Here is a 14,529-nt window from a genome sequence, read left to right as displayed (position 1 = left end):
CAACGTCACTCCCATGGGGCGCATCCCAGTAAACAATTGTTGAATCTACCCGCCCTATATTAGATAAATAGTTTTGATTGGCCCAACCCAGCCATGGAGATCTGCCTTGATAGTATTTAAGAAGCATACTAGAGCAAATAAAACATGAGCGCACAGATTTTATAGTCCAAGGCTTGAAACATTGACTGCTAATGGAGTTTGGATACAACATCTAACTAAAGAAAATCCGTAAGATGGCAGGGTGAGTCTGATATTGGCAAGAAAATAGGATATTCACGACAAGTTGCAGCACTTTCAAGACTTAACATTGAGTTTGAGCGATCGGTGGGTCTTGCCCAGAGTAATCAGTGAGCGGATAAAATTCATCTTAAGTACCGTGTTCATGTTTGTCTCCACAGACAATGATTTATTTTGCATGATTATTGAAATCTAAACGTCCACACTTAGATTCAAAACTATTTTTCCCCCGTTTTGGCCTAATTTAAAATTGGATTCCAATATAAAAAGTTTCTTAACCATGTTTGGTCTCTTAGAAAGTAGTGTCCTCAGTTTTGATTGATTCCTAGACATTTTCTATTTTTTTTTTTTTTTTAATTGCTAGGCCCCGTTTACTGTGGCAGAAGATTTCGTTTTTGTGAGCAGTGCTTTTCTCAACTTTTAAATTACCGCAATTGTAAATTAGGTCCAAATGTTTTCTTGGTCTGCATCCTATGAGTGGCCATTCTCTTAGTCACAGTATGTTATGTTAGTTATCTTGAAGGTATAGGCTTTCCTGTTGGATGCATGCAGACACCCCAGGTTGGCCGGCTGACCAAATGCAATCTTTAAAATACCACCGTTTGAAAAGTCGGAGTGCTCAAGCAAGCTACTGATGGCTGTGTTCTGTTCTCTCTCATTCAGCCAAAATAAATCAACTACAATTCTTTAATGTAACAAGCAGTTTTAAGCGTTTGACTCTCGCAAGATAATGTCCAAGACATTAACCATTAATGAAGGGAAATAAGTCGTAAGGAACATTCCTAATAATATATGGTAATTGAAGATCAAATGTGCTGTCTAAGCTTCTCTTTCTCCGATCCACTTTCATACACTCCTTTTTTTTATTTCTCCAGATCTAATACCAAGACTAAGGAGCCATGCAAAGTAAGAAAGTCATGTTACAAATAATTTAGCCACAGACTAAATTAATTAAAGATTCAAACTCGTAAATGGTTGCTGAGCTCAAAGTTTGAGTTGATTGCCAAAATAATTTCCACACCTGTGAAGCATAATTCAGAACTATAAACCCTGTATTCAGCATTTATTTTTCCAACCCTCTTTGGTTTCAAAACCACGGTACAACGGTACGGACAGCGTTGAGAAATGTTTTATCTCTCCATTTCTCTTTCAGGTGTTTAATGACCCCATCCACGGACACATTGAACTCCACCCTCTTCTGGTCAAAATCATAGACACACCTCAATTCCAAAGACTGAGGAACATCAAGCAGCTCGGAGGGGTCTACTACGTTTTCCCCGGAGCATCTCATAATCGCTTCGAGCATTCCATTGGGTGTGTGTGTGTGTGTGTGTGTGTGTGTGTGTGTGTGTGTGTGTGTGTGTGTGTGTGTGTGTGTGTGTGTTTGTGTGTCAAGTGGATACCTTGTACGAGGGTTGGGCCAGTGCAGTGTTTCCCCTACCATTGTTCAGGCCTGGCGGGCCGCCAGGCCAACGAGCGCCCCCGCCAGGCCAACAACCGGCCAAAAAAATGAAAAAGAAAAAAAAAAAAAAAAATGTTTTTTTTTTTTTATTATTATTTTTTTATTATTATTATTAGCCATAATATCATAACCATCCAAGCTCACCACCAGCTATCTCAATATGTATTGGTGCTTTATGCTCCTGTACATGAAATTAGTTTACATTAAATCAACTTTGTTTCTAGAAAAACACTGTTCAGTGTTTCCCACACATTGACGAGACTATGGCTATGATAAAAAAAAAATTGTATCATTTTTTTTTTCCTTATTGCTCAGACGAAGTTTGAAGACATACAACCCCCCCCCCTCCCTCCCCCTCCCCCTCCCCCCCCCCCCCCCCCGGGTCAACAATCGCTCCCCCCCCCCCCCCCCCCCGGGTCAACAATCGCTCCACACCCCCCCCCCCCCCCCCCGGTCAACAATCGCTCCATACCTCTCCCCCCCCCCCCCCCCCCCCCCCGTCCAACAAATACCAACAAATACTCTAGCATCCCGTGAAAAATTTATAACAAATCACACTATCAGCTCTTACCACCGGGCCTAAAAAAAATTCTAGGGGAAACACTGCAGTGTAACATCTTTCAAACCGCTTTGATGATTAGTCAAATCCCGTATGGTACCTCTAAATCTGTACCAGCAGATGGCACGCACATGTCCACAAAGCAGTTGGTGAAAAGTGGAATATCATGAGTTATGCCGGGCATACGCCTGACTATTCTTCAAAGTTTGTACAGCAAACTGGTAAATCCCCAATTCATTCCCCACAACCCAGTCCTGATCCACAAAATTCCCAATTAGAATCTTGAGAGCAAAAACATGACTCAAGCGTAAAGAAATCCGGCGGACAGCGGCCATGCTGTGCTAGATGATATATTTGGGTTTTTTTGTGCAAAATTCTAAATAGCTACTTAAGAACTTTGGAAAATGTTGTGTTCTCAATTGGCTAACATCTTTCCAGTTAGAGCAACAAAACGTGACACATTAGCGGCAGCCATCTTGGCCCCAAATTTGATAATTGTTGTTATTGGACCAACCCCAGCCATGTCCATGTGGACATTACTTCAAATGACAATGAGGCTTGAAATGGGGTTTTAGACATCGTACCTGAGTTAGCATCAAGTAACTACAAGATGACGCGCCCTTTACTCGATTTTTCCTAGTAGGAAGTAAAAAAGTCCCACCCTGGGCTGCAAATGCTCGTGGGGCAGATCCTGGTCAAATTGCAGTACTTTTTGTTGTCAAATGTTGTATGTTGTCTAAATATTATGGTTTCGCAAACCTACATTGTTGAAAACCAGTGTTTGAGGCTCCCAACCAAGTTTATTGTGGAGCGTTTGTGGCTGATGGCCTGAGTTATAGTCAGATTGATTGGAATCTGGGGCTGGGTGGGGCTGCACACCTTGGGTGCATTCAGAATCAAAGCAGGGACACAGGTCAAACCAGCCATCACCAGAGACACTCAGGAGGAGCTCTGACGTGTTGGTATTCAGCAGCTGATCTGCATGTAAACATCTTGCCAATTACAATAGAATAGCTTTTACCTGTGGCTTGCTGTCGGAGGAGACACACCACTGGCTGGCACCCACTGGCATGTGGCAGGGTTAACTGACGCTTATATTGAAGCATTTAACTGAGTTATCTTATACTGGTCACTTTTGTTTGTATCTAACCAGATTCTCTGTGGCAATGTTTATCAATTGAACCGTCTGTGTCTATTGATTGCTTGCAGAGTTGCGCACCTGGCTGGAAAGCTTGCTAAATCTTTGAAAGAGAAACAGCCTGAACAGATAGATGAGGCTGAAAAGATCGAGGACAGAGACATCCTCTGTGTGCAAATCGCTGGCCTCTGCCATGATCTGGGTGAGTAACAAGAGCTGCACCCCAACCCTTACCCCAAAACATCCAACATAGGCCAGTTTCTGTGTGAGCATGAAACGAATGAGGGATTGGTTAATAATGAATGGTTTCAAATTTCTAAACACATATCTCTCTCTCTATAGGACACGGACCTTTCTCTCATCTGTTTGATAAGAAGTTCATTCCTAAAGCACGTACAGATTTGAAAAAGGACAAAAAATGGACGGTACTGAATGATTCTCCCACTGCTTTCTCCAAAATTCCGCTCGCTGTTTGTTCCGGGACATTTCACAGACCCTTATCTGGCAACACGCTAAAACAAGCCAAAAGTCTGGCATAACGTTCCTAAACTACTAACTTCTATCCACATTTCCAGGATTCCTACCTAAAAACTTTAAGCTTTCAGAAAGTAAAACAAAATGTCATCTCAGTTTAAAAATTAGAAATCAAAATGCCTGATATAAGTTAATGAAAGGTGTTGTAGGTAAGATAGGAGATTTGTTAAGGGAAGAGGAATGAGTGGAAGAGAGCAAAATTTGGTAAATATACAACCCTCTGTCTAAACAGAGCCTCCCTCCCAGCTCCCTTCATCGTTTCTCCTCCGTTTAAATGATAACGCTATGGTTGCAAATGTGATTGATAGGCAAGAAGAATCCAGAATCAATCAGCCATTAATTGTTAAAATCTAAAATGCTTATGGCTGGTGGATGACTATGCCATTTCTAAAAGATTATACTCAAATTATAGCTCTTAAACAACTATAATTTAAGCATAACACTCCAAAACACTGAACGCATCCTTGATACAGTTTTCTCCATTAAGGCAACCTATTGAAAGGGGGAAACTGTAACTTTTCCTTCTCTTCATTAGCAGTGTTAAGCAAGAATCGGTTCTTCAATGCATATAACCCACCGAGGATTAGAATTAGTATTAGAATATAATCTATACTAGAGTTTTCGCGCTCAACCCATAGTTGTAATTAACAGGGGTAATTGTTTAATGGAAAGTGTAGTATATCAATTATTAAATAGCATTTACTGTTATTCAAGGCTGATAAATGCATTGACATTTTAAAATACAAGGCAACTACTATTGGTTAGTTGAAAATAATAATCATCATTAAGATTAAACATCTCTTCCAGTGTCCTGGCCAAGACAGGCAGTAGTAGCCTACAGTTACATAGCATACACACAAAACATAAGCAAAATAAAACAACTAAAACAGTCGGCAGAGGGGAAGGGGGATATTAATATCGCAAGACATTTTGGGAGGCTCATCGAGGAGTAGAGTAAAGTGTAGTCTTTTGAAATGTAACGGTTTTTATATGACAAAATGAACGACCTGCCGTTGCTTGTCGAGTGAGAAATTGTCTCTTCTCTCATTTTATCACAATTTATATAGTCTATAGACAGAACGTCTGACCTGGGAGAGTTTGTCGACGGTGGAGCTGTTATGTTTAAAAACATAACATCTTACCTGGGCGAGTGTAGCTGCGGTGTGTACCTGTGTGTGCGTGTGTTTGTGTGTGTGCGCTTCCATGTACGTGTCGCTGCCTTTGTGTTGACGTGTGTGTGTGTGTGTGTGTGTGTGTGTGTGTGTGTGTGTGTGTGTGTGTGTGTGTGTGTGTGTGTGTGTGTGTGTGTGTGTGTGTGTGTGTGTGTGTGTGTGTGTGTGTGTGTGTGTGTGGTATGCGCAGGTGTGCGTTTCCGTGTATGTTCGTGCGCATGTGCGTGCTTGTGTGTGTGTGTTCTTGCCTGTGCGTGTGCCGATGGCGGAGCCGTACGTCTTACCTGTGCCTGTGTGTGTGTGTTTGTGTTCGCGCGTGTGTGCTCTTCCGTGTTCGTGTCGATGCCTTTGTGTTGACGTGCAGTGTGTGCGCGGGCTTGTGTGTGTGTGTGTGTGTGTGTGTGTGTGTGTGTGTGTGTGTGTGTGTGTGTGTGTGTGTGTGTGTGTGTGTGTGTGTGTGTGTGTGTGTGTGTGTGTGTGTGTGTGTGTGTGTGTGCGTTTCCGTGTATGTTCATACGCATGTGGGTGCTTGCGGTGTACATATGCATTCGCGCTTGGCACATGCGCACTTGAGTAACTTGAGTATCTTGAGTGTCACAGTGTGACAGGCCTGCTATTATAGTAGTAAGATTTATCCCACTGCCTGGCCCCTTCTGAGTCCACCAACTGTCTTTGCAGAAAGTCATTCAACATGTTTTAAAGAGGTTGTTCTATATTCATTTACATATTCAGGTCCTCAGTCCTTAAGTTGCAAGCTCTCAACAAAAGCTGAGAGCAAACCTCTAAACTATGCATACGTACATCATATTCTATGACTAAAACAGGCTACCATATGATGAACATTATTATCCATAGTCAGGCAATAATGTTTCAGCTGATAAGGGTTTGGCGTTTGCACTGTTAAAGAGTATTTGGCTGCAGCTCTGTTAACAAAAAAATAAGACGAGTTAAGGTAATGTGTGTGTTGAATGCATTCATAGTGCTTTACACACATCCACACCCTGACGGCGGTGTCCGCCATGCAAGGCAGCAGCTAGGTTGTAGGTCGCTAGGTTGGAAGCGGTAAGTGTGAGCTGTCTTGCTCAGGGACACCTGAGCAACCTCTGAGTGTGTGTGTGTGTCATTGCAGCACGAGAAGGCATCGCTAGACATGTTAAAACATCTGATTGCTGTTAACAACCTGAAGCCGGTGTTGGAGGAGAACGGGCTGGTGCTGCCAGAGGACCTCGACTTCATCAAGGAGCTGATCTTTGGGAAAATGACCGACCCTGATCATCCAGAAAAAGAGGTGTGCACAATGACTCTCTTTGGCTTGAAGAACCTACTGTTCATAACCTCCTCTCACCATAGCCTGAAAAATTAATTGTTCTAACAGAACCCCTTAGTTAGACTTGCTACACCGCATAGCAGGCCTTTTTCAGGTCAAATTCATTGGACTCAGAAACAGGGTTTCCTTTGAAGTGAGCTGCTACATTACTATGTTCTATTTCTATTTGTCTGTTGACCGTTTCCTCGGGCTGTCGTGACAGCCGAAATACAAAGGCCGTAAACCGGAGAAGTATTTCCTGTACGAGATCGTATCCAACGAAAGGAACGGCATCGATGTGGACAAATTTGATTACTTTGCAAGGTCAGTCCTTACTCTGGTCACTAACCTTGTTTGTGTATGGTGCGAAATGTTTAAGCCACTGCTCTTTAGAACTATGCAAGATATTCACTGCAGCCATCAATTATTTGAAGTGCGGGTCCGATGGGGGCAGGATATTGTGGTGGTTTGTGACTTAATCCCAAATGTCCATTTAGTCGTATTAGCAAGAATTATGTAGTTATAGTGCAATTTATCTCATTCCACAAATCTGTCCAACCGTGTTATAGAGGTCATCTTTTTAAATCCTGTTTCACTTGTCAAGCGCAAAGATTTTTCCAACAACAAAATATCTATAAATGAGTTTCCTGGTTTAAGATGAAATTGTCTTTTATTTTATTGGATATATGACTGAACATTACACCTCAAGCCTTGCAAGAAATAATAGCCTGCCAAAAAAAATTGGTTTCTACATTAACAGGCACGGTATGTAGCGTCATATCGCTAATATTCCTCCCAATATGATGAGTTGGTCATCTTTTTAAATTGTAAAATGTATTTAAATTGAGATATGACTATTGGACATATAGGGTAGAAATAAATATTAGGCCAACATATAATTCAATAATACAAAAGAATGCTAAATTTAGGATATAGAGGACCACACTCCCAACCAATGTTTGCACTACAGTAGACCTACTACATTTACCATGGTTTATAGTACCAAGTGCGAAGTATTAACAACTGCTAGATTAACCACTTCATCGTATACAACAAAGACAGCCAGGACAAGATGCTACACAATGCTAAATACCATTTTAAAGTGCAAGGACGTACAACATCCAATAAGTGCGTACGAGGGCTGTGGGGGGTAAGGGGGGGAGGCTATGCAGAGTCTAGGTGAACTCTGAGCATGGTAAAACATGTAAAGCGAATATCTTTCACATTTTTCTCCCAGAAGGCCATGCAACCAGACATCCATAGCCGTCAGGGTTTCTCTATCCGCGCAATATTCTCACCTTTTTTACCCATTACCTGTTTGTAAACCCCTCTACACCTTCCTGCTCCATGACTGGTATCAGAATTCACTGCACCACTTTGTAATACATTCTTTGAAAATCTCCTTAGTGACCTAACCATACTCAATACACAGCCACAGCTGCCAGGGATATCTTCCTCTCTGGATCAACCCCAATCAATGGAGAAACAAAGCAAGAACCTGTAAAATCATGTCATCATGTCATGTCATGTCAATGTATTCATCCTTTCCGTTCCCCATCTCAGAGACTGCCATCACCTGGGCATCAAGAATAACTTTGACCACGACCGCTTCATCAAGTTTGCCAAGGTGTTTAAGGTGGACGGGGAGCAGCAAATCTGTACCAGGGAAAAGGTCAAAATGATCTCAGACTTCTGTTTTTAATCAGATTGAAACAGCTCTCTAATTCGTCCTATATTTGACTAAACATAACTATGGGTATTCTTCAACAGGAAGTGGGCAATCTGTATGACTTTTTCCACACAAGAAACTCTCTCCACAGAAGAGCTTACCAGCACAAAGTAACAAACATTGTTGAGACCATGTAAGTACTGTGTCTGTGCTAGGTACTATAATAATTACGAAAGTAATTGTATTCCAAACTGAGTTTGGTTGTGTTTTTCTAACCAGGATCACAGAGGCCTTTGTATTGGCAGACAAACACCTGACATTCGAGGGGAAAGAAGGGAAAAGGATCAAGATGTCTGACGCTATAGATGACATGGTGGCATACACCAAGCTGACTGGTGAGTGTTGAGACCACACTGTGTTGTGGTTGGCTTGGGTTTTGCCTTTTGCAATATCAAAAACAAATGATTTCCTTAGGGTAAACATACCCTAAGGCTTCCTTAAGCAAGATGCCTCACCACCACCTGCTCCTATTCTAAGATGTACTGTAAGTCACTTCTGAGGTGTTTCTGTATATATATTTGCCCCTGTAGACAACGTCTTCGAACAGATCCTCCTTTCTACCCCGGGCGAGCTGGATGAGGCCAGGGAGAATGATGAGCTGGATGAGGCCAGGGAGAATGATGAGCTGGATGAGGCCAGGGAGAAGGATGAGCTGGATGAGGCCAGGGAGAAGGATCTGAAAGAGGCCAGGGAGAAGGATCTGAAAGAGGCCAGGGAGAAGGATCTGAAAGAGGCCAGGGAGATCCTAACGAACATCAGCAGTCGTTGCCTCTTCAAGTGTGTGGGCCAGTTCTATTCAGCATATCCAGCTGAGATCGAGGTGTGTGTGTGTGTGTGTGTGTGTGTGTGTGTGTGTGTGTGTGTGTGTGTGTGTGTGTGTGTGTGTGTGTGTGTGTGTGTGTGTGTGTGTGTGTGTGTGTGTGTGTGTGCTAGAAGTGACAGAGGAACACACCCATGACCGTTTTGTCACTCTTTCCCTGATCATCCCTGAAGGATATGCATCGGCATTTGCTAGATGACCAGAAAAATCCCCTGGGCATTAAACTGTTGCCAAAACACCTCAATGTAAGTCATTGCATGCCTCTTTCTGGAATTTAATCTATGCTGATTAGGGGTTGGTTTGATAGTTCTGTGGTGGGGATTGTTATGATTGAACGGGAGGAACCCAAGCACAGACAACGAAAGATGAATTAAGCCAGAGGTTTATTGTAGTGAGGACGAGAGCAGTAGGGAACAACAGAAGGTGGACAGGCAAGGATGAATAACAGGCAGGTAGGGCTACTGGCATGTAGGCAGGCAGATGAGCACATAGGGTGGATGGCAGGCAGGTACGGGGTTGGTGATCCATGGGCAAGGAGAACACTGAGATTAACCACGGAGAAAACACGGAACACAAAAGGGAATTTGGTATGTACCACTGTAGTTGAAACAACGATCTGGCGATGAGTGGCTGAAGAACCGGTGTTTAAGAAAACCAGAGATGATGACTGGAAATGGTGAGGAGCTGGGGAAAATGAGGGAACACTTTGCCCCAGAGGGGGAGACAGAGCAGAGCATCTGCTGGGTACAACCACGGCCATAACAGGGTTCAGTAATGCTTGTCCCAGAATGCAGTTTGGATTTCATTTCAGCAATGTATAAAGGCAATCATCTATTGATATTTTAGCTACAAGTTAATACACATTTTGTTACATGGTTCCCTCCCTACATTTCTCTGTGATTGAGAAGTGTTGCATTTCACGCAACTGTGATTGACAGGCAAGATAGCTTTCCTTAACCAATCAGGTAGGAAATGCCCCGATCTGTATGCAATTATCCGGGAGTGGTCTTAATTCTGGGACATGGCCCATGCCTGCAGATGAAAGATATCTGAAATCCAATTACCTGCTGTTGTATTAAGCAGCAAAATATATTATAAAAGAAATGTCTTAGTTGTTTCCACAATGACCATTGCATTTCCACCCACATGCCATATACCCACAACTATGTACTAGACAAATATGTACATGAAATTTAAAACATACCTTTTATATATTCTTTCGCCATGCATGTGTCAGTTAAAGGTGAAAAGTCTTCCCCTTGTGTCTCCTAGGTTATCAAGATGGACTATGGCAAGAAGACAGAGAATCCCATTGATCACGTCCGTTTTTACCGCAAGGGAGACAAGGAGGCCTTCAAGATCTCCAGGGGCCAGGTTAGAACTTTGCCCTTGAACACAATTATTTTTAAAAGCATGTTAGTGCAGTGCAAACATTTATGTAATTGAGAGATAATATGGTCATTTATAATGGTTATTGTGATGAATAGTAAATACTGACTTCCCCATCTTAGACTAGCATTGCAGTGCATACGTGAGATAAGCTGAACACTGGGCATAATTCGGGCAGCATTTCAGAGTAGACTCACATCGTAACTCAGCGTTACGACTGTAATAGTCAGGTTGTTAAAAAATGAAACGGAAAATATCACAAGTGTGTTTTCACACAAAAAATGGTTGAACATTGAAATGTACTTGAACCAAAATCAGAATCAGAATCAGGATCAGAATCTCTTTATTGTCACTGCACAAAATTGCAACGAAATTGGGGTAGAGGCTCTCAAAATATGTGCTTTTAAAAAAAAGATTTTTATTAAATGATGTTGTCCTTCAAAATGCCTGGGCATTTCACATCTAATATTGACAGCTGTATGAAGTATGGAGGATCTGGTTTTCTCTGATGATATGAATCCATCTTATGGTCATTATGATTAGAAAAGCTGTTAACATTATCAATGTTAAGGTGTTATGTGTATAAATATATCTAGCTCTAGTCTGGGGACACTACATGTCTGTCCCTGACTGCTTCTTCTTTGTTCCGGCTCCTGTCCGCAGGTGTCCACGCTCATCCCAAGACACTTTCAGGAGCAGTTGCTACAGGTGTACTGTACGGAGACTGATGAGGAAATTCTGGCCACGGCCAGGAATTTTTTTTTACAGTTGTGCCAAACTGTGACAAGCAAAAAGGTTTGCTTGCAACTCAGTATATCGCTCCATGTGGTTAAATTGTTTCAAATTACATTGTTTTACTACCGTGAAGCTGGGTAGATGTAGGAGTTGATGCAAAGCTTTTATTTTAGGTTATTCATTTTTCCATGCGATGGTGGCATCACCAATCCCATGTTGGCATTTTATTTCAGAGTAGACTCACATCGTAACTCAGCGTTACAACTGTAGTTATGTTGAGGAAACAATTGGAGGAAATATATCAATATCTCTTGCTCTAGTCTGGGTACTCCTACGCTCTACTGAACCTGCTGAACATGTCTGGCCCTGACTGCTTCTTCTTTGTTCCGGCTCCTCTCCGCAGGTGCCCACGCCCATCCCAGAAGAATTTAAGGATTGGATTCTACAAGTGTACAACGGTCCTACGAAGAGTCATGAGAAGACCCAGATGACGGCCAGGGACTTCTATGAACTGTGGCTCAAAACTTCGACAAGCGAGTAGGTTTGCTTGCAACTCAGTTTATCGCTCCATGTCTTCTTGATTGATTCGATTTTTACATAAAAGATAGGGTAGGCAAATTATTTTCAAACTATTATCTCTCATATTTCTTGAAATTATTTTTACATGCCGACAGCAATCAATAAATAAAATGACCGGACAGAAAAACAAGGAAATCCGGTATCTGTGGCGATCACAAGCCTGTAATAAGTCTGTCAAATCAATTCATCACACTTGAAAGTGTATTTGTTTGCAGTGGGTTTTAACTTCATATATGTTCGCTGTACTGATTTAGTCCCGGCAATAAATGGCCAGAATCAAAGCAGGCTACAGACACTATAATGAATACATATAGTCTAATCTTTGTTCATGTTTTTTTTGTAATGCGTTTAATATTCATTTGGTTGAAGTATTATTTTTCATTTTCAAAGTTTGAACATCTTCCTTAATAATAATAAGAATAATAATAATAATAATAATAATAATAATAATAATAACAACAATAATAATAATTGTGGGTAGATTCGTCCTTTGTTTGGGTTACTAAGGTAAACCTACCACAACGCTTGATACATTTTGTTCCCCGTGTGTGTGTGTGTTTGTGCGTGGGTTAAATATATATTCTACTTTCATGTTTAGTGCTCTTTTCAAAGATATATTATGATATAAGGTTGTATTTAGGGCCCAGGAATATTGTTTAGAGTATTGCTTGCTGTTCTGCTAATAAGGTCAACTGAAAAGTATATTTTCAAAAGATAGACAGAGGCTGGGGCAAAAATTGTGATAAATGGTGATGAAAAAAATAAACGGCTTTGTCCTCAATGTCTAAATGTTTCCTTTGTAACCACCAGAGGGCAGCATGACCATGCGTTTCTCCAAGAAGGCAGTCATCCCCGGTCACATGTTGGACGTTTCCTATTTGGAAATAACGTTTTTTAACAAATGAAAAATATTTGTGGACTAGATAGTCCATGATGAACCTATATTTGTATTAATTTTATCTTTGGTCTTTTATATGCTTATATGTTCATGTTTTACCATAATTTGGGCTATTCTGGTTAATTTACCAGCAGGGAGGAGTTATGTTGATCCTCTCAACCAGGAAGACCATCATACAGGATGTAGGGACACACACATTTCCACATCTTTTGGCAGTGATTCTCTTAGGGGAGACCAGAAACAAACACTACAGAGTGGTAGGAACAAGCCAACTGCCTGCTAGTATTTTTATAATCTTCATCCTCCCTGACCTGTTGCTCTCTTTCTGGCGCCAGTGGTCTCAGCCCCCCGCCGTCATGCCACACACACGAACATGCCCCTCCGTGGATAATTGAGACCAGCTGTTGCAAGGTGCCTTCTCTCCCCATGCCCCCCCCCCCCCCCTTGCCTCTCTCACTTTGCACCCCCTCAGTGTCCCACTGCACCTGCCTCTCTCTCTCTCTCTCTCTCTCTCTCTCTCTCTCTCTCTCTCTCTCTCTCTCTCTCTCTCTCTCTCAGTTTCCGCGCATTTTGAAGTGAAGCTGGATGAGTTTTCGCTAGCTTACTTTCATTTCTAGTTCATAATCATGGATATTCGTAGGTGGTTGAAAAGCCCACCAACAGTCTAATAATCAGTCAGATAATTTCCTGGACCCATCAAAGGTAACCGTAACACCTCTCCTGCTATTAGCTGGAACTGATGTGGCTGAATCTGAATATACTGTGGCTTGTGAGTTCCTGGTTAAGAAAAGGAATGACACCCCGAAGACGGAAAATGGACAATAGCAAACATCCTTAGCACATTCAACTGTGCTATGTGTGAAAAGTCATTTTCCAAGCTGAAAAACGTCTTCTCAGAGCATCGGCGCAGTATGTTGCACAGACGCAAGGCCCAGCTGATTCAGCTTGCTTTTGAAAAGGACCTGACTCACAAGTTTACATCTGTGTGTGTGTGTGTGTGTGTGTGTGTGTGTGTGTGTGTGTGTGTGTGTGTGTGTGTGTGTGTGTGTGTGTGTGTGTGTGTGTGTGTGTGTGTGTGTGCAAGGGCGTAACCACGCATTCTTTGGGGGGGTCGTGTCCCCCCCAATGTTGAGAAAATACTAACCTGTCCCCCCCAATATTCAGCAGGATAAAATGTAAAATATATGTTCTCTTTTTATGAACCCTGTCAATGGATCGGTCTCTTGTTATGCAGTGATGTTGCTAGGTACGCGTCCTGCGTCCCTGACGCATTGAAATCTGAAAGGACGCACTAAACTCACTATCCATGCGTCCCGGGGACGCATCTCATTTTCCCCATGAAAAACGATACATTGTGAACATTAAACAACTCGTGTTTAATCACAGTAACTGGCCAAAGAAACCTTCTTGTGAGCAGATCGGACAAGCGCTGTTTCAACCCTCTGCGCATCTACTTGTGACACACACACACACACACACAAATGTGGCGCTCGCGCGGTAATAGCTCATTGGCGCCACCTAGTGATCATTATGTGCAAATGCACAGCCTCATTAAAATGACTTAGGGGTCATTTGACCCCTCTTGCGGCGCTAGGAGTAAGTAAAAATGGCCCGGCGTTTCTAGTGTTAAACATGAACGGTTGAGTACTCCAGCTCTAACCATATCATACCACCATGAAGGAGTTTAACACTATTAATTTAATTTAAGAAATAGAATAATAATAAAAAAGAAACACATTTTTTAAACTGGGGAGTCGGGACCCATTGAATTTCTCAGGGACCCACCCAACTCGCCACCTGTGGGTCCCGGGGACTCACTACATTGAAAACCTATCAACATCACTGGTTATGTCTTATTTATTTTCAATTTATTTCCGTTTGTTGAGTGTGTGAATCCCCCCTCCTAATTGTACACTTGTGCGATTTAGTTTGAAACCACCTCGCGACTTTCTGCGTTGTCATGGTTACCCC

The 14,529-nt window shown here is 42.1% G+C and overlaps 1 protein-coding gene across 1 annotated transcript; it reads left to right on the top strand.

Moving 5' to 3' along the window:
• Positions 1 to 131: 131 nt before the first annotated feature.
• LOC130382515 (deoxynucleoside triphosphate triphosphohydrolase SAMHD1-like) lies at positions 132 to 12,463 on the top strand. Its single transcript, XM_056590320.1, has 15 exons — positions 132 to 241; positions 1,113 to 1,143; positions 1,391 to 1,551; positions 3,468 to 3,598; positions 3,739 to 3,821; positions 6,232 to 6,390; positions 6,632 to 6,732; positions 7,972 to 8,080; positions 8,179 to 8,270; positions 8,357 to 8,472; positions 8,668 to 8,957; positions 9,131 to 9,202; positions 10,230 to 10,331; positions 11,010 to 11,141; positions 11,485 to 12,463. The coding sequence occupies exons 1-15, from the start codon at positions 234 to 236 to the stop codon at positions 11,620 to 11,622; spliced, it is 1,725 nt and encodes a 574-aa protein (XP_056446295.1). The 5' UTR covers positions 132 to 233; the 3' UTR covers positions 11,623 to 12,463.
• Positions 12,464 to 14,529: the final 2,066 nt, after the last annotated feature.

This window comes from Gadus chalcogrammus, chromosome 1 (genome assembly GCF_026213295.1).
Source record: "Gadus chalcogrammus isolate NIFS_2021 chromosome 1, NIFS_Gcha_1.0, whole genome shotgun sequence".
NCBI classification, from domain to species: Eukaryota; Metazoa; Chordata; class Actinopteri; order Gadiformes; family Gadidae; genus Gadus; species Gadus chalcogrammus.
The sequence above is the reverse complement of the archived record's forward strand: the minus strand, read 5'-3'. Positions and strand labels throughout refer to the sequence as shown.

Coding starts and splice junctions, on each gene's coding strand:
- LOC130382515 (XM_056590320.1), top strand. Junction 6,733..7,971: donor AAATTTGATTACTTTGCAAG/GTCAGTCCTTAC, acceptor TCCCCATCTCAG/AGACTGCCATCACCTGGGCA. Junction 11,142..11,484: donor AAACTGTGACAAGCAAAAAG/GTTTGCTTGCAA, acceptor TCCTCTCCGCAG/GTGCCCACGCCCATCCCAGA.